Source organism: Centropristis striata, chromosome 9 (genome assembly GCF_030273125.1).
Source record: "Centropristis striata isolate RG_2023a ecotype Rhode Island chromosome 9, C.striata_1.0, whole genome shotgun sequence".
NCBI classification, from domain to species: Eukaryota; Metazoa; Chordata; class Actinopteri; order Perciformes; family Serranidae; genus Centropristis; species Centropristis striata.
The window spans coordinates 6602759-6627320 of NC_081525.1; the positions used below are offsets into that span (position 1 = coordinate 6602759).

Consider the following 24562-nt stretch of genomic DNA (forward strand, 5'->3'; position numbering starts at 1 on the left):
TCAAAGGCAGGAGGATGATTAATAATTTTTGCCTGATGGAGATAGAAGCCCAGACGGGATGTGGAGGTGATATGTGGGGTAATGGATAGTCATCAGAAATAGAGAAGAGGGAAGGTTATGTAGCCGTCCAGTCTGACATCAATCATATGGACAGTAATGGCCGTGGATTTAACCTCTTAACACAAGACAAGGATAGTTTGACTTCAGTCAGGAGCACAAAACAGTGGAGGTGATCTTTCATATTCAAAGCACTGGATCTTTGCAGAAACATTGAGCCTCATGCAAGAATCACTCGGACAAACAGATTAATTCTGAATAAGCTTGTATGAGTGATGTAGGAAAACTTGCCTTACATTAATTATTCATATTTTTTATTTTATAGAAGTCACATGCTGTTTGTCATTATTTGATTGTATATTTCCTTACTTTTTTTTGATTGTATATTTCCTTTACTTTTTTCCATATATCTTGATCAAATTCACCAGCTAAAAGTAAAAAAAACCCACATATTTCATCCTGCTTAACTTTTTATTTGAATAAGGAAAACTGGGAAGACCCACGTAAAGAGTAACAGAAAAGGGATCCCCTCCTCCAAAAGCATGCAAGCAATACATTCTGTGTGTATACACATAGCAGACAGAAAGCTAAATTATATAGAAAATTAGAGATTAAAAACAGTTAATAAATGAGTTGATCAGAACAAAATGAATATGCAATGCTTTTTCATTTTTGTCTCATCAAAATGGCAAATATTTGCAGGATCCAGCTTCTCAATTGTGTGTTTTATTTTATCAAAACATTGGATTTTTGGCTTGTTATTTGAACAAAACAAGAAATTTGAAGGTTTCCCCTCGGGCCTTTTCCACCAGTGTTAACTACCTTTAATGGATTTAAAAGATTAAACGATTGAGGCGCTAAAATCCTCAAATCCTCTGTACAGCAGAGTAAAACTGCTGTTTGATAATCCAGCCATTTCATCCATTGCTTATATTAAAATATTAACAAGTGCAGTTTTAAGTCAAAGTTAAAGAGATTAGAGAGAAGTCTATATTTGAAAACCTCAGCACCTAAAAAGAGAGGAAAACAACATTTTTGTTTCATTACAGCAGCAGTGATATTTTTCTCTACACTCTCCAAACACTGTCTGGGAGTGGAGCAGCAGTCCATTAACAGTTAGCAGCATTTAGCTTAAAGGCATGCTTTATACACCACTTTGACCTGTGAACAGTCAGTCAGGACATCAGCAACACTGCTGCTATTGATTTTGGCATTTCATTTGGCATTTAGAGAGCAGAGCTGCAGAGACAGCTTTAATTGGTCATTTATGTTACTTAATTTCACACTGCAAACTCTATTTATCTAGCCCTGTAGAACCTGATAATGTAATAAATTCCTGATAATGTAATAACCCCGATAATGTAATAAAAATCTGCACTTGAGTCCATTGAAAATGTTATAAAACCTGATAATGTACTAACTTCCCAATAATGTAATACACTTTTTTCACCAATAATGGAATAAAGTATAACATTAATGGAGGTTATTACATTATCAGTTTAGCCTTCATTTCGCAAGTCCTGATAATGTAATAATTCCATAATATTGTAATAATTTAACAGCAGACCACCCATTACTTGGGTTCAAGTGGTGATACTGTGTATCAACTCTAGCTCAAGAGCTCTAGCGCCACCAACAGGTCAAAGTTGAATGTTTATTCACTTTTGACCCGTTCATCCGTTTTTCACAAACGAGGTATCCATGACACACGAATGCATTCAACAGCTTCTAGAAATCTAAAGGTGCTTGGTGTTATACTTTATTACATTATTGATAAAAAAAAAAGTGTATTACATTATTGGGAAATGCACTTTATTACATTATCAGGTTTTATTACATTTTCAGTGGACTCAAGTGCAGATTTTTATTACATTATCGGGGTTATTACATTATCAGGAATTTATTACATTATCAGATTCTACAAACCCTTTTCAAAACACAAGTTAACAGACTGTTAATAATCAAATAATTAAATTTCATCAGCCCGTTTTACTGGCTGTTATCAGTTGTTATTACCCTCATACATATGGGTAAGAAGGAGGCTTCTTACTATATGTGCAGGAAAATGTTATCGGCCCAGTAAATGGTTGGTTGCAGTTTTTGTATGTGGTTACGTTTAGAAGAAAATAAATGACATGGTTAGATTAAGGAAACAACATGGTACGGTTTAGTATGAAAAAGATCATGGTTTGAATAAAATACCTTAGGTTCTTTTAAATTCTTTATTGCAGAAGTTAATAGAAATTTACATTTATTTACATACTTGTAGCATGCCTGCAATATTATACATTTTATAGTGAGAAAAGGTAAAAGGTAAATAAGTAGATAAATGAATAAAGCAAATAATAGGTTGAAAAAGAAAGAAAAAAGTGGACTAGTATGATTATTTTCATACATATACACATATACATAAATAATAAATAACAATAATAATTTTAATAATATATTGGAAAAAAACTAAATTTCATACCTTATGTTATTGGACGCACGTATGTTGGAACGCTTATATGATATAGAAATTACACCTACATTTAAAAAATGACTCAAATACACTTTTAGTTTAACATGGCTGTCCTGGGTCTTGTGTCAAACCTTCATCCTTGCATAGACCCTGTTTCTTCTTAAACTATGTCACTTCCTCCTTCACTCATGTAATAACTACTTCAGCCACTAGGTTGCGCCCAACCATAAATGTTAATATAGAAGCCAATTTAACAGGTTGACAACTAGCCTACTAGGAGGCAACTATGAGATTCAATTGTGTGATAATATATGAACCAGGTGAAAGAATAAAAGGGAAAAAGGAAGGTAATAATAAGACAAAAGACAATATATAAAACAAGCTGAATTAAGTGTTAAACCCCACTGAAGAAAAGGTATTAAATCAAGGACAGAAAAAGAGAAAAACATGGAGTGCAAAGATTATCTGAGGCTTTGCAGAAAGTTGTTCAGAGTCAAAGAGCAACAGCTGCAAAAGCACAATCCACTTTAGTTTTCAGCTTTAACATAAAAAGAACAATAATCTTAAAACACTGAGAGCACACAGACCAAGATAGTAAGGGTCATCTGTATAAGTTCACATCCTAGAAGAGTTTTTTGAGAAGCTTCAGAGTCGGTGTGGAGGCTCGTTAGAGTTGTCAGGCAGACTGAGACGTGAATCACAGCTCAGGCAGGTCAAGGTGAGATTGATTCCGTCAAGGCAGATGTGGATCTCCATCACAGGCTCTGAGATAAGAAACTCTAAAGGCTGTGTGCTTATGTGGTGACACGCCTGAGCCGAGGAGTGGACGGTTCACGGGAAGTACATGCACCAGAAGATTGATGCTGTTGGACAGGATGGTTTATGGTGAGACAGATGTAAAGAGCTCAGTGTCTCACAGATAGAAAATAATCTGACAGCTGGACACACCATAGGCCGCCTCACTGACTATGTGCTGCCATCTCTGATGTGACGAGCACACCTGCGATCTCCTGTATGTGCTTCTGTCAATGCTTGTGTGTGTGTGTGGAAGTGTGAGGTAGTATGTTCCAGAGCTTGTCGTAAACCTGAAAGGGCTCCGACTTGTCAGAAGCATGAAGTCCATTACTGTCAGCAGCACATTGAGCTGTAACCTGCCAACCCTTTGTGTTCCCACTGAGCCCTTCACGTGTGCAGGAAACAGAAAGCCTCTCTGAAAATAAATATCTCATCCTCACTGCACTTCTATGTCTTGCAGGACTTTTTTTATTGATTGAATGCTTGAAATTCAGATTACAAGTAGAGCCCGACAGCAACCTGGTCTCACAGAAATCCGTGAAATAGCCACGGATTTCGCTTAACTCAAAATCCGGAATCGCTCAAATTTCCGTGAAACTGACACGGATTTCGCTACAATGCAAGTTAATGACAGTCATATCCCATGGCTATTGGTTTGTTCCAAGTCACGTGACTTTCAAGGTCCCAGCAGTCAGAACAAAAAACATGGCGGACAGTTCTCTCATTTTTAGTGAAAAATCAATATTTTGACTTAGTTTCTGCATAAAAATGGATTTTGATCACATTTCTAGCGAGAAATATATGTTTTATTTTCTAAATCTTCACTCAGTGAATGTACATAATCACTTTGTGGTGAAGATCTCGCCAGAAAAATATGACTGTCATTAACTTGCATTGTAGCGAAATCCGTGTCAGTTTCACGGAAATTTGAGCGATTCCGTGGCTATTCCACGGATTTTGAGTTAAGCGAAATCCGTGGCTATTTCACGGATTTCTGTGAGACCATGTTGCAGACAGATATATAATTTGATGGATATTATCGGTATGTGCCGTTATGAAAACATTTTTTGTAACGCTTTATAATAAGATCCTTAATAACCATTAATTAACAAGTAATAAGGCATTGTTATCGCTTTAGATCCGGTAGTTGCAAAAAGCATAGTTAACTTATAGTTAACTTATAATAGATGAGCAATAAAGTACATTTAAGTATCAATAAGCAAACAAAAAAAGATTAATAAATGCATGGCAAAGACATAATGGGTGGGTCATGGGTGTTTGTAATGCCATTATCAACACTTATATAAGCTTATAAACTCACAATAATGTTAATAAGCATCTTGTAAGGACTTACAAGGGCCTTATTACTTGTTAATTAATGGTTATTACAAGGACCTCAATATAAAGCGTTACCCATTTTTTTCTTTACATTACCTCAGTGAAGTCTGCGCTGAGCGCAACCCCAGCCAGCGTTTAAATGAATCATATTGTGTGCTACTTATAAAACAACTCTGGACCATTATTAAGTTCAAAGACATGCAGTACATCATCGCTTTGTGAGGCATTACTGCAGCATGCACAGCTGCACTTTGAGCTTCAGACAATAGTAAATCAGCCCAGTAGTAGTAGTTCTTAGGTGCAATTATAGTGACTGAGGCTCAGGAGGAGAGCGGCCCTGACTCCTCCTCATGTCAAAGAGACACTGAAAACACTGAACCCCAGATGATTAAGGTTGTAAGGTTGATAAGGGTTGGGCGTTGTTTCCCAAATCGATCAATTCATGTGGGCACCAAAAGGGTTAGGGTTTTATAGGGCCATTAAGAATAAAAGATGTCTTACATTATACACATTGCATTACATTATAGATAGCTGTACCAAATGTAATGCCAATCGCTCCAAGTATATTTACAGTTGATGCTTAGAAACTCATAAATGTTTTGTGCTGACATCAGATCTGTGAATACTTCCTGTAAGGTGTGAGTAGGCCAATCAATGCTCTCGTGTGTCACTTCTATATGGAATGTGAATCATACCTGCAGTCCTTCCACCAACCTTCATTTCAGGCTCACGAGACAAACTACAGGTCTCAGCCTGCGTGTAAGAGAAAGAGTCTATGGATTTATTGATCAGCCCGACACCACCGCTGCTCTGCTCTCACATCTCCTCCTCATTAGAGGAAGCAACAACAGAGAAAGGGTTGTATGAACCAGGCCGGTCATCGGAATAAAACCGATAGAGTGGAGGGCGACTTCAACGAAGATTACCCTTCTGAGTTGGTCCTTGTTTCCTTTTCAGTTATGCATTATTTTATTTTCATAAAGAAGCTGTGTGTCTTCATGAGGTGAATCTCTTAGTTTATCTTTACTTGTTACCAGTGGTGGGATGTACCCATAGACTGTATATAAATAATGAACGTAGTGACCGTGATGTCACCCATTGGTTTGTGGCCCGTTGGAAGCATCGAGTTCAGCGTTACACTCGTCGCCATCTTGTGTCGCCGTCTTGTTTCCGATACGGGGAGCAGACCATATTTGGACTGTGGAGGAGGAGAGGGATCTGATCACTGACTACAGCCTCTCTACACCTCAACCTGACTGAGAGAAGCTGCTGCTAATTCATGTTAGCATTAACTTGAGCATTAACTTGAATGTTCATTTTGGCTAGCAAAAAACATAAACAAAATGTACATTACTTACCCCCAAAACTGAACAGTGTCTCCTTGGAGTGTCTGTTAGTCCAACCAAACGCTGAACAAGACATTTTAATGAATAAAACGGTCAAATGAACTGTCATTAAGTGAAAATACAGTGTGAAAGGGTCAAAGTTATGAGACCAAACCGGTAAACATCCTATATCTATATAACGTTATATATAACTTTATTGACACGTTACCGTGGATACGCATTGTTCTGCTTCTCTCCCGATGACGACTCGCCTTGTTACTGACCTGTCAATCAAAGGTAGCCACGCCCCAAATCATATGATTCTTTATCTTCTATTTTTTTACTAGTGATTGAGACCATAGTGTTGTCCTAAAAAAAATTCTGAGGTAATAAATCAAGTGAGAAGTTTTCTCATTTTGCATTCAAATTAATGGACAGAAATGTTTTTGCAGCCAAACTTAGCACCCCCTGTTGGAATTTTTGGTAGAATGCAGCTTAAGGCACTTCCTGGTTTACCTCCCTGCTCAGAAACGGAGGTTGCCGCCTGGTTAAGTCTAGTGCTTTAATTATCCAAAATGTTTCAAACAATGTTCAAACACAGTAAAAACTGAATTTGTATTCAAAGTGACAGTCTGTTTCATTTGGTTGCCTATCAATGGCCTCAAATCCCCCTTTTTCCCCCTTCAGTTGCTCTAGCTTCCAAAGAGTATTTTATTCTGTATTCCACTACATTTCAGCAGAAATATTTGAGGATATTTGATTTTATCTGACTTACATTACTAATTACTTTACAAATAAAGATGCATATGAAAATATACATATAGCTTTGAGGTATTTTTGTGATGAATTAAACTATTTAACAACAATTTAAACATTTTTAGTTTTTCTTAATTGGTTGGACAAAACAAACATTGTGAAGGTGCACTTTCGGCTCTATGTAATTGTAACAGCATTTATTACTGTTTTCAAACCGAACAATTAATTAATTAATAGAGAAAATAATCAGCAGGTAATTCCATAAAGACAATATGCCATTTTTGTTTACCAATATAGTTAAAAATGAGCTCCACCTCAACGAACTCCATCAACAAAATCCTGCTTTTTCATTAATAAGTGAATATTAATAATCTATGATATAATATATGATAGTCACAGGTAACATTTTTCTGCATTGAGTACTTTAACTGGTGTAAAATTTTCAATGCTGGAATTTTTACTTGTAACAGAGTATTTTAACAGTGTGATATTAGTACTTCTATTGGACTAAAGGATCTGGATACTTCCTCAGAGGAGACCTGGAGGCCTGATACTTTAGGAAGGAGGAGGGCTCGCTCCAGACTGAAGGCTTGTTCACTAAATTGTTCCCCTTTCATCTTGTGATACACAACCTTGTACTCTGGATCTGAGAGCCTTCGTGACTCATCGTCTGCAGCGAGGAAAATGCAGCGTAGGCTTTTGATCTTAGTGTTACGTAAAAGATACGAACAAGACACACATTGTAGTAAAAATGATAACACACACACACACACACACACACACACACACACGCTTTGTATGCTTGTGCTCCCCAGCTCTGTGTTGTATGAAGGAGTTAGACTCCTCCTCAGCAGTCTGCACCCTGTAGCTCAGTCTGTCACTGTTTTCAAACAGAGACAAATAAATGTTATCCCTATTACTTGTAGGTGAGCTCCATCTGCTGGCAGTGATCTGTAACTAAAGCCTGTGACCCTTTGTTGGCCTCAGTAGATCACAAACATAGACTATGTAAAATAGATCAAAAACAACTGTCTATCCTCTCAAGCACATTCACTCAGTTGCTTAATCGTGTTCCAACTTCACAAATCTGACTTCCTTTCATCCCTCAAGAATGCCGGCATGTTATCCATGTCTTTTTTTCTTTTTTCAAGCTCTATTTTTACACATTTTAAATTTAGCAAAAGGACAAGAGATGCAGTGCAAAAACATGTCATTAGACAGGGATTAATAATGCTGTTGTTTCTTAGCACAGATGACAAAAAGAGGAAATTGAGAAAAATTTAGATTTTAAAAAATGCATTCATTTGTGTTTCTTTAGAGTAACAAACCAATTTCATCCAATATTTTTCACCTTTGTCTTTCTATATTTATACTACACTACATTTGTTCAGAATAGTGGAAAGAAAAACATCAAAAAGAAACATTTAGATGTATTTTTTTTTACTATATTTGATCCATTTGCGCCTGTAGATTTCTTCTAAAGCTCCCACTCTCCTGCACAATATTATGTGATTTACATGTTCTATATTGTTGTTGCCATGAATTAGATTCAATATTTTGTTTTCAAATAGTCATTTCCATTGAGAATGTACAAAATCTTTAAAGTTTTGTCAAAATGAGATTTTTTCATGCTCTGAGCCATAAATCTCAACTTCAGCTCTACAGACACCAAACTTACCAATTTTACTATATTACTATATTCTAAAGGTTTTTACAGAGGGGTTTGTCTATAAATCATTCATACCCTGATTTATAAAACATTTTCTCCCTGAAAAAAAATGATAAAAATATTTTTTATGGCATTTGACAGTATTTTTGAGACTTATATATCAACAAAATAAAATAATAAAAATTTGCTTTATCCAATGATCGGATTTTGTCCTGAAAAGATATGCAAATTAGTGTATATTTATGAGTTAGCTCATCATTTGCATATCTAAACATATAATTTCAGAAAATTTGTAATGCAAAAAACAATTGTCTAAATGTAAATGACAAACTGGGGAAGCTGCATGGTGATAACTATAAGGTTTTTTTGTTTGTTTTTTTAAATGACCCTATTCACCTGTATTGCCTACCCGTAAAGGGCATACAACATATTTTTTTATGGAGCAGATTATAGTGATTACAAAACAAACATATCAGACTGTGCACAGCTTGTCATGTCTTCTCTCCATTGGTTTCTAATAAAGTTCAGGATTGATTTTAGTAGTCTATTGATTACTTTAAAGACTCGCTATGCACCCATGGGGTTAAAAGCTCAATAATAATGTAACCAAGTTGAAACCCCATTGGTTATATTATCATAGAGCTTTTAACCCCATAGGTCTTTCTTTCTTTCTTTCTTTCTTTCTTTCTTTCTTTCTTTCTTTCTATCTATCTATCTATCTATCTATCTATCTATCTATCTATCTATCTATCTATCTATCTATCTATCTATCTATCTATCTGAGATGTGGGCTAAATGTTAGCTTCGATGAACTGTGTATTATCATCTTGTAAATAATCTGTTCCGCGTTTTTTTTTTTTTTTTTTTTTTTTTTTTAAATACGGTGAATTCATGGTAAATTATAAATTTTACGGCGCCTCAACCTCATTGGCCAATACCGGAAGGTTGACGCGAAATAGCGAGCTGTGATTGGCTGAATCTGTGGCGAGTTGAACTGCGTCAAAGTGCAAACGACGAGATAGACGAAACCCGGAAATGAAGTAGACCTTCAAAATTAAACAGTTGAAGCAATATAGATTCGTACGCAAGGATTAACATATATACAAAAAAGATTATCTACGTTTGACAAAATATATATATATACATTTTTGCAAAAAACGTTTCGATTATTTGGATATTGTGCTTTAATTGCACGGTAAAACATTGATCTCTGATTTTAAAATGAGTTTGTGATTAATTTGGGCACCTACTCCCGAGTGCAGCACTGACTCAAAAGTAATAGAGAATAAATTGAGTTGTTAATTCGAATAGAAGTGCAGGATTTAAATTGCATTCTTACAAAAAGTCTCTCAGGACAACAAAGTAAGTGACATTACTGTATTAAACTCTCCATGGGCGTTTAATCTTATTTTGTAACTATTCAGTTTGGTACACTCAGGGAACATTTCCTGCTGTTTGTAATTGCATTAAATCAATTTATTTGTCCTGTAACACATCCTTGCTCCCTGACAGAGAGTAGAGAACAAAATACTGACCCCACTGACTCTCTGTGTCAAATAATTTACTACCCTCTCGTGACCCTCGTGGCCACAAAAGGCCACGCACACAACAACTGCTATTAAATCACCATACATCAATATTTTTTCATAAATATCTTAAACAACTTCAGACTTGTTCAAAACTACCAAACATTAAATAATTTTAAGAATTTTAACCCTCTATATGCCAGTTTATATATTTGAAGTTTTCCATAATTCCTTTTTAAAAAATCACAAAAAATGAATTATTGTCCATATAATAAATTGTAGGGAGCTGGGATTTCGGTGGTGATTCGAGTCTTGGATATGTCCAAGATTAGCAACAAAATAGATTTGATTGCATTAGTATTTTTTATATAGTGCCAGATACTCCCTCTGGTGACCCTTGTGGCCAAAAAAGGCCACGCACACTAAAACTACTATTAAATCAGCATACATCATTTTTTTCCCCATAAATCTCAGACTTCAGACTCAAAACTACCAAACATTAAATCAGTCTCAGAATTTTAACCCTTTATATGCCAGTTTATATATTTGAATTATTCCATAATGTCTTTCAAAAGAACACAAAAAATGAATTATTTCCATATAATAAATGTACTGCAGGTTCTATTTTCTTTTTTTTTCAAACTTTTCTTTATTGTTTTTTTTTCTTTCGTTCACATACAAAAATAAAGAATGTACATGTTCATTTATGCTTAAAATCAACACGAAAGAACAGAATGATAGTAGAAAAATAAAAGCAATAAAAAAAACACAAAAAAAAACCTAGGTGGAGTCAAATCAAATATCAAAACAAAAATAAGGTTTATAAATAAGATATTTAAATATTAATAATACAACTCGGAGGATGTCAAGTTTTCCTAAATTTACAGGGTGATTTTTATTTTTTCTAACTGCAAATGTTTCATTATATCATTCATTAAAGCTTGATAGACTGGAGGATTATTTTTTTTCCAGTTCAGCAGAATTATTCTTCTCGCTAACAGTGTCACAAAACAAATCACATTATTCTGGTTGTTTTGCAGGTTCTATTTTCAATGTGGTGTAGATTACTTTGTTTGCGTTTCATAGCGCTCAAAAGTGCTTTTATTTTGTAGGACTAAGCGGAAGTTGTAGTAATTGTGTAATGGCTGACTCGTGGTAGTGGTCAGAACTGCAAACCAGTTGGAATCCACGGGAGAACGAGCAGAGGGCGAAGGGGGTCCAGCCAGCACCAGCAGCCCTGCAGTCCAGCTCAAACATGGCGGGCCGTGGAGGCGACGTGATGCGTTCATGGTCCGGGTCCGGATCTGTCAGAGACCCCGCACCCTCTTTAGCGGTGCCCGTGTCCGTGGAGCACAAACCGGGGAAGAGGAGGAGAGCTTTCTGTCTGACCAGGATGAAGTCCCGGAGCGGCTCCGACAGACAGCCGCAGCAGCAGCAGCAGCAGCCCGCCGCGAACAACAACAACATCCCGTTCATGATCCACTGCCACATCGGGAAGGAGATTAAACACATCTGCAGCAATTGCCGGGGAGCCGAGCCGCCGGACGGTGAGGGGAACCGGTTCCGTTTACTATCAGACAGGGAGGAAGAAGAGGAGGTGGAGGAGGAGGTTTTACTCTCCTGTTTTTAAATTACTATCATCAGCAGCCCGTGGCCGCTCCCTGCCTGCCGGGGAGCAGCACTCAGATCAGCCCTGAACGGTCCTTAAATCAACTTTATTTAATTTTAAAGTGACTCTAAAAGAGATTCGTGTAATTTAAAAAGCCTGTTGAATATAATAATTAAGTTTAGCCTGTATGCCATTTAGATGGAAGAAGTATTTAGATCCCTTACTTCACTGTTAGAACTTTAAAAAAAAAAAAACGCCGTTTCAGGGCGTTTTTTTGCTCATTTCCCCCCATTTTACATACATTTTACATGTGTGTGTAAAATGTATGTATGTATATATATATATATATATATTTATATACATACACACATAAAGTCACGCACCTCCATAAAATCAGAACAATCGTGACTAAATGTAGGTTCAACTTAAAAATATGTCTTGTGCTAAATAACACAGTTATAATTAACTAAATCCTAAAAATAAAAAAGAGAAAGAAAAATGCAGGTTGAATTTCTCTGATAGATTTTTTTAAAAAATTGGAATAAAATGAAATTTATGTAAACACTTTTCCAAGTGCCCACAAGTGTCATGAATGTTGGGAAAAAAATTTGTCTCCACATATCCTGTATATTTAACTATTTGCAACCTCCTCTCACCTGTCCTCTCCCCTCTGCTCTGTGTAAACAGCCTGCTGTTCTGTCGGATTTCTGTGAATATTTGTCACATCACCTTCGGTCTCAATAATCAATCGCGGCTTCACATCGTCTCTGAGGAGCAGAATTTAATGTTTCTAACAGGATCTAGCTATTCCAAACCGTTTATTTTTGGCAATGTTTTAAAATAAAGTGATTTTATTAATAAATAAATATCACAATTTTAAGCTTCATTTTGGCTACTTTTGGAAGAATAAATTAATCTCTACATTTTAAAAACATGAAACCTCTACATTTCTGGGGTTTTTTTCTTTTGAATTAGCTGAATATTCAGGCCTAAACATTGCTTATTCATTTTCTTTTTTAAGCTAACCATAAAAATTGCTTTGGCACACTTTAACTGATAAAGCTATAAACACAGGATTGTTTAGTCGGTTAATGGACAAGTTGATTTAATTGGAAAATCTATCGAGTTGTTTCCAACCGCAGATCAATACAGACACGCAGAAGATTGGTGCTTAATATTTATGACTCAGTATTGATTAATGACAGCTCATTCCCAACAATAAGACCATAAAGAAAAACAACTAATCCAGAAACATGACTGGACGGAGAACCTGGATGAGTGAGTTAACGCAGCAGTGGATCCAGGCTCCAGCAGTACTGTGTCTTGTTTGGCCACTCGGAGCTTGTTATTGAGTGAGTCAGTGTTTTGAGGATAAGAAAACAGACCCGGGGTCTGACTGAAAGAATGTCACCCTGCAGTGTGAGTCCGAGCCCCGCTGACTCACTGCTGCCCCTGAAAGCACCAGCAGGGACCGGACACCTATACTGTCTTTACATGGGCAGAGATGAGTCACCATGACCCTTAAAAAACATGATTTAATCACCTTGAGAGAAGCCTTTTCCTTTATTTGTGCAGAGAAGGTTTCTGCCAGCTGAGGAGAGGATGTGGAGATAGTTTTTAGGGGTTTGGGTGGCTGGATGATGATGTTGTTGATGGTGGCCGCTGAGCTGCTACAGATTTAATCTGACATCTTGAAACAAGGCCACCTCAAGGCTGCATCTGCTTACTGGTTCACGTTGACTATTTATTTTCCTTCCTCACCTCTCACACTCAGCTGATAAGAAGAATCTAAAATTGGCAAGATTTTGATTTGGGAACCTTCTGATCTGATTATATATATTTATTAAAAAAAATGCTCTTCTTCTTTTCTCTTCTTCTCTTATTTTCTTCTTTAACATATAGCACTCCTGTAGCAACAACAGTTGGCTCTTAAAGTTATGTACTAACTTGATTCCTGTGGTCTATGTCTAGTACCATCAGGTTGAATGCACTTATTGTAAGTCGCTTTGGACAAAAGCGTCTGCTAAATGACGTGTAATGTAATGTAATGATCAAAATAACTAAACAAACACAATCAGGAATATTTCCAACCTTCCATCTTTCAGTAGATTTACAGCTTGTGAGAGAGATAATTCATTAATCATTCATACCACCATGGAAGTCATTTTTTAGTCAAAAGGAGGCTTGGTCAGGTATTAATTTTGTAGTTTTGGTGCAGATCTTGAGCCAGTAGTGCTAACATGTGACTTTTACAAGCACTTTTCTGTTTTGGCTCATTTATTCAGATGTATGAAGTGAAATTATGATTTTTATGGATTCCTGGGTTTTAAAAAATATATATACTTTTGTTATAATTATTTATTATTATTATTATTATTATTATATAATTATTATATAATTATGACTTTATTAAGGGGAAAAGGGTCCAAAGTAACTACATAAAAACAGACAACATATATAAAAATACAACATTAGCTTCTAAGTCTGGTTGAAAACCTGACCAAGGCCCTAAATTTACTTTATAACAATTTTTTTTAATTCAATATTTGAAGGTATTTTATAGGTCACTCAACAGTCACAGAGTTACTGAGCCACTTGATATTTGCTCAGTTTTTTCCTCCTATAAAACTCTAAATATGTCCAGACAGGATTATGGTAACCCAAATCACCATGTGTGTCTTGATGCAGTTCATTGTGTTTTCTTGTTGTTATTTGTGTCATTGTAACACCATGAAGTGTTTCGCCTGTATTTTCTCTAACCTACAGTGTAGATATGAGTCTTGATGGACATTTTGGTCAGATTAGACACTGCTTATCACATAAAAATGATTGTTTTCTGTAGTATATCTGTGTGAATGTTTGTCTACGTGACTGCTGGTGCTTGTGTGTGTTTACATCCACTGCCGCCTGCTAAAATGCTGGTTTCCTGTTTTATTATTGCTCGCCTCAGGCCTCATGCCCTCGTTCTGTAGAATCCGTCTGGTACAGCAGGGTGTTGTGTGTAATGGGAAAGGTGTAATTTTCAAAAGAAAAACTGCTGCACGCTCTATGGAAACAGCCTCCAGCACGGGCTCTTTCAAAACAAGTCCCGGTAGGGCCGAGAACTACAGTTCAGTCACACAGTGAGTGGATAAAGTGGAGGGTGGACTTGAAACAAGGTGATTTTGTTTAGGTTGTTTGTTTAAAAAAAATTGAAATTTCTTGTTTACACTCAGTTTTTGTTCCACTTTCGTATCCACATTTCATTCCTCTCTGTCAGGCCTGTCTGGAGATTTTTCCTCTATTTCTGCTTCCATGAGTTTTCTCTCTGCAGGTTTCCCTCTTTTTCTCGCTGTGATTTAGAGGATAAGCTTCACCTGACTTGATTATGCACAGCCCCCAGGGAGAAAGTGTCCCCTGACATTTAAATTACAGACCAAGTGATCATTTGTTCACCTTAAACTGTGGATTTAAGAGTATTACAGAAAATATGCAATGGGATAATGGGATATTTGCTTTCTGCCATACATTACATTACATTACATGTCATTTAGCAGACGCTTTTGTCCAAAGCGACTTACAATAAGTGCATACAAAGCAATATAAAATTCCACTTTATTCAATCATAAATCTTGAGCTTGTCTCCCTTTAGCAACTCATATTTTACATCAACATTGATATTATTATACAGATCACAAGACCTCCAAATTCAAAATGGCTTTTCAGGGAGAAGAAGAAAAAATAATTGTTGCTAAAATATGAAAGCAGTTTAAGCAGAATGGATTTTTTCTTGCTTTAGTGAAATGTGTAGGCGTGGTAGATTGATTACTTTTGACAAATGAGGAGTCAGCAGGATGTCCCCTTGGACTGTTTCCCCATAACGATTGCAATTACCAACTATTCTCTATATTGAGGAATCACTTAACCCTATGGTCTATATAATGTTTAAAAAAAAAAAAAAAAAAAGGTTCTCAGAGTCAAAGATGTTCAAAAAAGGTTGAAGGAACTCTTCTGGGGTGAAGAAAAAGTTAAAAGTCTTTATTCAGATGTTTCTTTCATGGTGAAATCCTAAATTCAAAGTGAAAAAAACAGCCTGAGGGAGGCTTGGACATTTCTGCTTTTTCAAACGTTGTGCTCCGGACCAAAGAGACAAACTTCAGAGAACTCCAGACTTCTTTCCCAAAGATGTTCAGTTCACAATTGTATAAAACTGAGAAAAGTATCAGATCCTTAAGTTTGAGAACATGAGAAGCTGTATCTGCAAACTTTTGATAATCTGCTACTTTCTTCTTGGAAAATAACTGATTATCATAATTGTTGCAAAGTAACTTTTGGTCGGTCGCCTGATCAATGAATCCTCTAATTGTTAAAGCTGTATACCCAGGGTTGGGTATATTCCATTATAGTTTAAATTGTTGTTATTCCAAGTACAGTTACTGCCTCTAACCCTTTATCGGGCGAAGAACTTGGTAATTTCAGTGGATATTAAAACGGGGTCCCCATGTCTCTCTGTGAGGTTGTAGAACCACATGAATTTCCTCCAGCTAATCAGCAAAGATCAGGCTACTTTACTATATTTGTGGCAAATGTACAAGAAAAAAAGTCACAGATTTAAGAGATTGAAAGTGGCAAATCTGCACAGAAGAAGTCGCAGATTTACGGGGAAAAAGTGAAAAAAAACACAACTTTTTTCTCCCAGATTCACCACTTTAAATCTCATAAATCTACGCATTTTTTTCTCGTAGATTTGCCACTTTAATCTTGTCAACTTTTCTACCATTAATTTGAGATTTTTTTCGCACAAATTTGTAACTTTTTTTACCATTAATTTGAGATTTTTTTCTCAAAATATTACCCCCCTCCCCCGGGTCTGTATGTTTTTTCACACATTTTGGCAGTATGCAATTCCCACAATATTCTCTAGGGTTGAAATTTGGAATTTGCAAGTATTTCAATGAGTGCCCTAGTAAGGGTTAAACATAGATAACTTGAAGGGATTACATCATTACTGAGGTCATGTTTTTGAATTGGTGTTACTGGGGATTTCCACCGGACGCGTTACTGCAGCAGCACGTCTCCACATCGTTTTTGCTGCGTCTTGTCAATTCACACCGGACGCGTTACTGCAGCAGCACGTCAGTTTAGCGAGCCGGCCGTATACACGCGAGATAACGAGATCATGCGATAATCCTGACCATACGGGAGACCGCAAGCTCCGTGATAAACTTTAAACTCTATATATACAGTCTATGGATAAACTGTGTGTATAAAGTAAACAACAACAACAAAAACCAACTTACTTTGCTTCTCTGAGGTGAAAGATATCTTGATCTGACCATCTATCCTTATGAAAACAATATGTTATGTCATAAATGATTGTATGATGTTCCACTTCAACAATCAGTCTCTTGTCTTCCGTGTCGCCGATCCTCTGAGACCCTTTGATTGATTGATTGCCGATCTGGTGCCCCGGTCATAACATAACGTTGATGTGAAGTAGTTTTAGGCTGCATGAACTGCGTATTGTGTTTTATTTTGAAAGGGGCGGAAGTGTTTTACGCTGAATCTGAGTCGGACTTCCTGTCTGGTGCGATCTGCTCTGTTGAGATTCACGCGAGTTGGCAGCGTCTCGCGGAGAAATAGAAGTCCTACCTAATGCTCGCGTAGAGACGCTGACGCGACGCTGCAGTAACGTTACGCTACGCGCCCGGTGGAAATGCTCTCATTGATTAGAGTGTTACCTATTTGCAACGTCATACGCGACGCTGACGTTACGCTGCAGTAACGCGCCCGGTGGAAATCAGGCTTAAGAGTCTAGTATCAGCCACGTTACAAATTACATTTCAGAGCAAATATTTAGTCATCTGTAGTGGAATATGTTTTAAAAGTAACCCTCCCAAGACTTTGCATACTAGAGGTGTGAATCAGCGTATCGGCCCCAACGATACCATTTTTTTATCCCGATACTTGAGTCACAAAACGATATTATTGCGATTTTAAGCATTTCGCGATATGGTGAGTATTGCGATACAATATATGCCATTTAACTGTTTAACTGCTTTTGGTGTCCCCAAAATTAAATGAAATCAAGAATTGTTTTGTCAAATAAGACTCAATAACTGATATCAAACATGTATGGACTACAAGAATTGCAACATTTTCTCAAACGTTCCTCAACTTTAACTCACTGCTCTTTATAGCTTTGGTACAGCTCTGTATGTGAAATAAAGTCACAACGTAGTCACATACCTGGGTTCCAGTGTCTTTAGCATGTAGCTTAAATAATCGTAACTTTGCATCGTTTTGTCAAATGTTATTATTTAATGAGAAAATACTAATTTCACTCTCAAGAAAATGTGTCCTCCCCTCTTACAGATACATGTTGGCTCTGTGTGTAATGCTGCTGCTACACTGTAATTTCCCAGCTTGGGATAAATAAAGTCTATCTGTCTGTCTGTCTGTCTGTCTAAATAAGTACTGGACTTTGTTGTGTTATCCCTGATGATGTTTTATGTTTTATACAGTTTATGGTTATACGCTGTATTTTTACTGTCAAAATTATGCAAAAATACACTGAGGATGAATACCTATAACTCATGTTTTAATTCTGGCGTTATTGTGTTATAGATAAAAGAGAAATCAGTAAGGAGAGAGTCAAAAACAAATTTTTTGTTGTTTACCTGCTCGTTGATAACCTTTCCTTTTCCGTTCTGTTGTCCAGCTGAGGAGGTGGAGAGGTTGGCAGCGATGCGCTCTGATTCGCTGGTTCCAGGCACACACACGCCTCCCATCCGGCGGCGGAGCAAGTTCGCCACCCTGGGACGTCTGTTTAAACCCTGGAAATGGAGAAAGAAGAAGAGTGAAAAGTTCAAGCAGACGTCTGCCGGTGAGAAATGAAACACACTGCCAACACAACACCCTCATTATTGGCCCGCTCCTCCGCCTCTCCCGCTCTTCACTCAGTCATAGCAGATAAATGTCTCCCAGCAGCAGCTCTGATGAATGGAGCTGCAGAGCAGGGGGTGATATACCGCCCCAAGGACAGATTTTCTATGTATGATTATGGTTACATAAGGCCGGTTGAAGCACCGGGAGGCTTCAGGTCAGCTGCTCCTGCTGCTGATCCATCACCCAGAACATCAGCAGACCTGCAGACTGCTGAGCCCCAATCCGCCCTGCATGCTCTGGTGACCAGGGTGGTGGTGGCTGTGTTTTTTGTTTCAGTTTGTCAGCAGGGTGACTAGCACTGCATTATGCTGGGCTTACACCAAAAGATTTCCACAGTCCCAGACTAAAAACTGAAAGTCTTTAGTGAATCTAGGAGTTTTACTGAAGTCACGGCGCTCCTGTCATCTCCATCGTTACATTTAAGGTAGTAATCTGCTCTGTTTCATATCAGTCTTTTCTAGGGTTGTCACGATACTTAAATTTTCAACACGATACCGATACTCAGGAAAATATTCAATACTCGATACCATTTTCGATACCACAAGGATAAAAACAAAGACCCCAAAATTGAACAGAAATATTTTTATTAACAAGAAAAATGCAACATGTAAAAATTAACATAACCACAGGTTTAATATTTATAATAAAAAACAGTTGTGCAAAAAGAAACTGCAACTATGATAACAAGCTTCAGATACTCGATACTTTTGAAAATGAGTATTGTATCCGGATACAACGTTTTAGTATCGATACTTTTTTGAGTATCGATACTTTTGACAACCCTAGTCTTTTCCTAGTCTTGGGTTTGCGATATCGCAAGTCGCAGTGACGTAACACAATCACCAACCAATAGATGAGCGGGGAAAGGTCTCCGGTTCCAGACCGGCCAGTAAAACGACTTTGACAGGAAAAAGTAACATCACAATAATGCTAGTAAGCCTAAATAAAAAATATAGTGATGCAATATATTTAGGCCACAAGCGGGATTTTCGGGGGCGCTGTTTCTGTAAGGAGACCCAGTTAAAATGTGTAAATACATGTATACATAAATAAGTAATAAATAATCAATGATTAATGTATGATTAACTAAATGAAAGTTGATAGAGCTGACAAATATAATTATTCAATTAAACACATATGTAATTAAATAGGACATAAATGTATATCATGAATTGCATGAATTGCTCTCTGCATTATGAGTACTTTTACTTTTGGTACGAGTGAAATTTGATGCTTATACTATTGCACTTTAACATTTTGAGTACATAACTTTCACTTGAGTATTTCTAAACTTTGGTATTGATACTTTTCTTTTAATAAATTGTCATCTTGGTGACTTATTTTGTGGAAAAAATAAGCAAAACATCAACAAAATATCAACAGTAGCTGCTTATTTACACAATTTAAATTAGTTCTGCTGTGTTGGAACATTATGACTCAAAGCTGTTAATTACAGAATTTTGTCAGCAAGCAAACGCAACGGCTGTCAGAGTGCAGTCGAGTGTAAACTGCAGTAACAAATTACCTTTAAACGCTGCATTGCCTCTTTCTGAGGGAATGTGGACGCTGGTACATATGTCTGGTTTCTCAGTTACAATCTGCACTCTGCACTAAAGTGTGAAATAAAAGAAAGGGTTTGGATTCGGGCAGAGAAATGGAAGCTGTTGTTGTTTCTCAGCTGGCTGAATGGTTTCTCATCCTGTTGTCACTGAGAGACACAAACACACAGCAGAGGGGTGAAGAGAGGCTTCCTACAGCCAAGCTGTTCTCCCAGCTGTCACAGCAGGTTGCTTCCTTTCTCTCTATGCAAATAAAACACACATTTTTACAGCACACACACATATAAACCTGCGCAGAGGTAGATATACGTGAGCACCATGTGTTACTGCTGGACTCCTGCCATCATTCAGTCCAGGTGCATGAAATTATGGATAATCTTGGTCGGATACAGGGAAAATAACCATGATTTGTTTTGAAATTTTATATTTTTTTATGTGGCTGGGGGTGTTAAAAAGCATAATTGATGCAAGGGTAAGGTTGCAAAATTCCAGGATTATTAAAAATGTGAACTTTCCATGGGAAGTAACAGAATTTTGGGGGGAATTAATGGGAGTTCATAGGAATTAATGGGGAAAAAACAAGAAAAAAATGAATCTACTCAGGATGTATTTCAATGTCATGCACATAATGTGTTTTGATATGGTTGAGGTTATTTTCTCTTTTGATTACATCCTGTAAGTTTGACAGGAATTTTAAAGGAATTTTTGGGAGTTCATGGGAATTAATGGGGAAATAACAGGAATAGAATGGAAATTTAGGGCTTATCTGCTCAAGCTGTATTTAAATGTCATATATGCACTAATTTAATCTTTAAGATATGCTTTTATATTGTGTTTAATCAAATCTTCCTATCAGAAAATATTGTATTGTTGTCCAAAGAATCAATATAATCAATACGCTGACCTGCCATATATTCCCTGTTCGTTGAATTGAGGTCATAGGAACTTAAAAAGTGTGTGTGTGTGTGTGTGTGTGTGTCTTTTGGTAATTGGCTGATTTTTATCACTGGGGTTTTGCTGTGAATCATCTTTACATGTACAAAGTTCTCCAGGTGGAGTTGAAAAACTGGCACAGACAAAAGTGATTAATGAGACTAAGAGATGAAAGTCAAATGCTTCCTGTCAGATAACTGCCAGAGACATAAAGCAATTAATAACTATAACACCTAAAGGCAGGGAAGTCAAAACCTCATTTGACCCAATAACAGTTGAATATGTCATGAAAGAGAAATATTAATTAAATAAAGTTTCTGAAAGGGAAATGTGTGCACACTTTAAGATGGTGAGAAATCTAAAGACATAGAAATAGTGTGAATTTCCATAATGTTGATGTCATATCTAATATTTTTCTTTTTATTATATATTTTTTTAAACCAACCAACAAAATAATATAAACAAGACAAACATAAGATAAGAAACAGAGAAAAAAAAATCTTAAAATGAAATAAATAACTAAATTAAAATTAGACTGAAAATAGAATAATAGAATGTTTCAGTAATGAGAATATAGACAAATAAGTAATATTGAATACTTTATTATATTCTGTCAGGATGTAAGAACCAGTTAATGTAAAGACATATTATTGTGTTATTATCATGTTCCCCTTGTAAAATGCAACAAAACTAGTGAAAAGGAGATCGTAAATAATGTACAAATAAAGTATTAAAAGCTGAAATGTGATTTTTGCCTGACCAACATGAGATTTACCAATATATTTCTGCCAATATAGTGATTTTTTTACGATGAAATAAAAAAGACCTTATCTACAAAATCATCTGCTGCAGCGGCTGACAGTTTTGTTGTTGTTGTTGTTGTTGTTGTTATTAATGCGACGTCACGTCTTTTCTGCCCCTTCAGTGTTGGAGAGGAAAATGTCGACTCGCCAGAGCAGAGAGGAGCTCATCAAGAAGGGAGTGCTGAAGGAGGTTTATGAGAAAGGTGAGCAGAAAGACAAAGAAATATGAGAAATGATTGAAATGATTAATGTTGAAGTGCTGAAATGACTCGTTGATTACCGTAATCTATTTCTTAATAGATTTAGATTTTGTCTTAGTAAGTAAAAATACTATCTCAGATGTGACCATTTGCTTACTTTCTCCTTCTCATGTCATTTTCTGGTTTATTTATTATTTGTTATTTGGTAGTTTTGTTCTGTTATGAACATGGCCATAAGTCTGTGCCGTACTGTGATTTACTGACCATATCAGGCTATCATTTTTATCATTTGTAAATATATTGTAATAAGTGCACTGTGGTGTCATTTTAAAGAAGCAAAATTTGTCCAAATTGTCAAAAAGTAGTAAAAAAAAAAAAAAAGGCCTACCACTATTTTGTTGGCATTAAGTTTTGGACTTTTGTTTGGACGGAAAAAAAGCAAAGATAGTAAACTTTCAGTGAAATCGTCACATCGAAGAAGCTTGAATCATTGGATTTGTTCCTGATTCTTTGCTTTAATTATTAATTAATTGTAAAAACTGTTGGTGGTTGATTTTCTTGACGATCAAATGTTGTTGTCAGCACTTCTTGCTGCTGCCTGTTCCACATTTTTTCTTGCTATGCAATAAAAAAATGACCTGCCTCCTTCTGTTTTTGAATACCTACCTGCCTTTCATTGATCTATTTTTGACTCCCATCCTGCTGTTCATGTTCTCCCACTCACCACTCTCTCTCTGTGTGTACAGACGGCTCTTCCGCGGCTGTACGCGAGGAGGTGAAGATGGAGAACGGGCGCTCCCCGGTGCTCGGCTCCCGCCTGTCAGAGTCTGAAGGTACAGAGCTGATGGAAGGAGCCGCTGCAGCTGTAGGTAGGCAGCAGAGCCTCGCCACCATCACTGTCTCGTCTCTCAGCTCATTTTGTAGCACCTGACTGTTTTGTTTTTGTGTTTTTTTTCTTCTCCTAAGGCTCTCTGGACTTCCAGATGATAAGTGAGGGTGCATGTCAACAGGACCACACACACAAACCCAGCCAGGCTCCGCCCACCAAGAAGTCCTCTTTGTACCCGTCTGACGGCGCTGAATCAACGATCTGCAGACCTCCAACGCTACACAAACAACCTCCTGCGCTGCCACCCAAACCCTTCAACAGGCTACCTAATCACATTACAGGCAAGTGCATGTTTGGCTCTGCACGTCTATTTGAGTGTGCCTGAAAGAGTTCCCTATATAATATTCAACGGGCTTAATCCTAGATTTTGTTCTTCCATTTCTTCCGTGTTTTTTTCGTTCGACTACTCCTCCAAGAGTTTTGGTCGCATATACACTAAAAAGGTATCAAATCGACCAGCTTGGCCATGACAAGTGTTTCTAAGGGTTTCGGCAAATGGTTTTCAAATTATTCTGCAAAAACAGGCCAAAAAATCCCACTAATGTTACCCTATGGAGAGGCTAGAGTGAATGACATCATCACCAGAGTGCAGAGGGAGAGAAAAATTTGTCAAAAAATAAATTTGGAAACTGCGCTTGAGGTCGCAAATGCCACTCTACAGAAATAATTTATACATAGAAACGTAGGAAAATTCGTCTTCTCACTCACACTCGTCTGGTAAAGCTGTCAGAGTTATATTTTGGGCGTAGTACGCACAGATGATCCACCAACACGCACCCACAGCCTCATAGACCGCCATGTTAAAAAGGCGGGAACATTTCTGGAGGAAAACAGAGGTATTAGTTTCTTCCGATCCCTCTAAAAAACAAATTTCTTCATTTTTCTTCAAAAAACACATATGTAAACGTTCAGGAAGAACTCAGGATGCTCAAAGTGAAGTCGGATCAATCATAGGAATTATGGTTTTGCCAAAAATGCTTTCTATTCGAGAGATACTTTTTAGCTGTTTTCCTGTCCATCTCATTGGTGTCAAATTCCACAGCTGCAGTTGATTTCAGTTGATTCCTCTGCTGTGATTGGTGGACGCCACCTGGCCCTGGTTGCTTGGCTACCAAAGCCTGCCCCTCAACCCCACAAGCTGGACTGTGATTAACTTTATTGAGCTCTCGGTGTAGTAACAATGACTGTCAATAATACAGTTTGAATGTCAGCCATTTTATCCTTCTCTCTCACAAACAGAGATACACAGACAGATAGACAGACAGACAGACAGATACACACCAAGGTTATTATAGTTAACGAAAACTAACGAAATAACGAAAACTAGAATTGAAAAAACATTTTCGTTAACTGAAATAAAAATAAAAACGGGAGTTTTTAAAAAAGCCATAACTAACTGAAACTGTACTGTGACGTTACAAAACTAACTAAAATTATAGTGAAAATGTCCTTAGTTTTCGTCTTTGACAACTTTTTTCATACATAAACCTTTTTGGTTGATATGAAATCTATTTCATCTATCTGGTTTTATGACTTAGTCATAATTTATTTATTGGGGCTGAGATAGATCAGACAAAGGAAATAAAGGAAACATTTATTGTGACCTTATTGAATCTGGCACCCAAAAAATACCCCATTACAAAAAACTAAAACTAACACTAAAACTAATAAAAACTAAACTAAAACTAAGCATTTTCCAAAAAATATAACTAATC

General features: G+C 36.9%; 1 protein-coding gene across 2 annotated transcripts in view; it reads left to right on the plus strand.

The window, feature by feature from the left end:
* phactr1 (phosphatase and actin regulator 1) overlaps positions 1 to 24562 on the plus strand; it is a 47823-nt gene that overhangs the window by 12041 nt on the left and 11220 nt on the right. The window contains exons 1-5 of one of the 2 annotated variants that reach the window (XM_059341706.1): positions 11034 to 11474; positions 18237 to 18401; positions 21881 to 21961; positions 22705 to 22827; positions 22925 to 23128. In XM_059341706.1, the coding sequence (XP_059197689.1) occupies positions 11183 to 11474; positions 18237 to 18401; positions 21881 to 21961; positions 22705 to 22827; positions 22925 to 23128 (865 nt within the window). In that variant the 5' untranslated portion in view covers positions 11034 to 11182. Of the gene's footprint in view, positions 1 to 11033; positions 11475 to 18236; positions 18402 to 21880; positions 21962 to 22704; positions 22828 to 22924; positions 23129 to 24562 lie in introns of those variants that run through there. The other variant, XM_059341707.1, reaches the window with a different exon arrangement.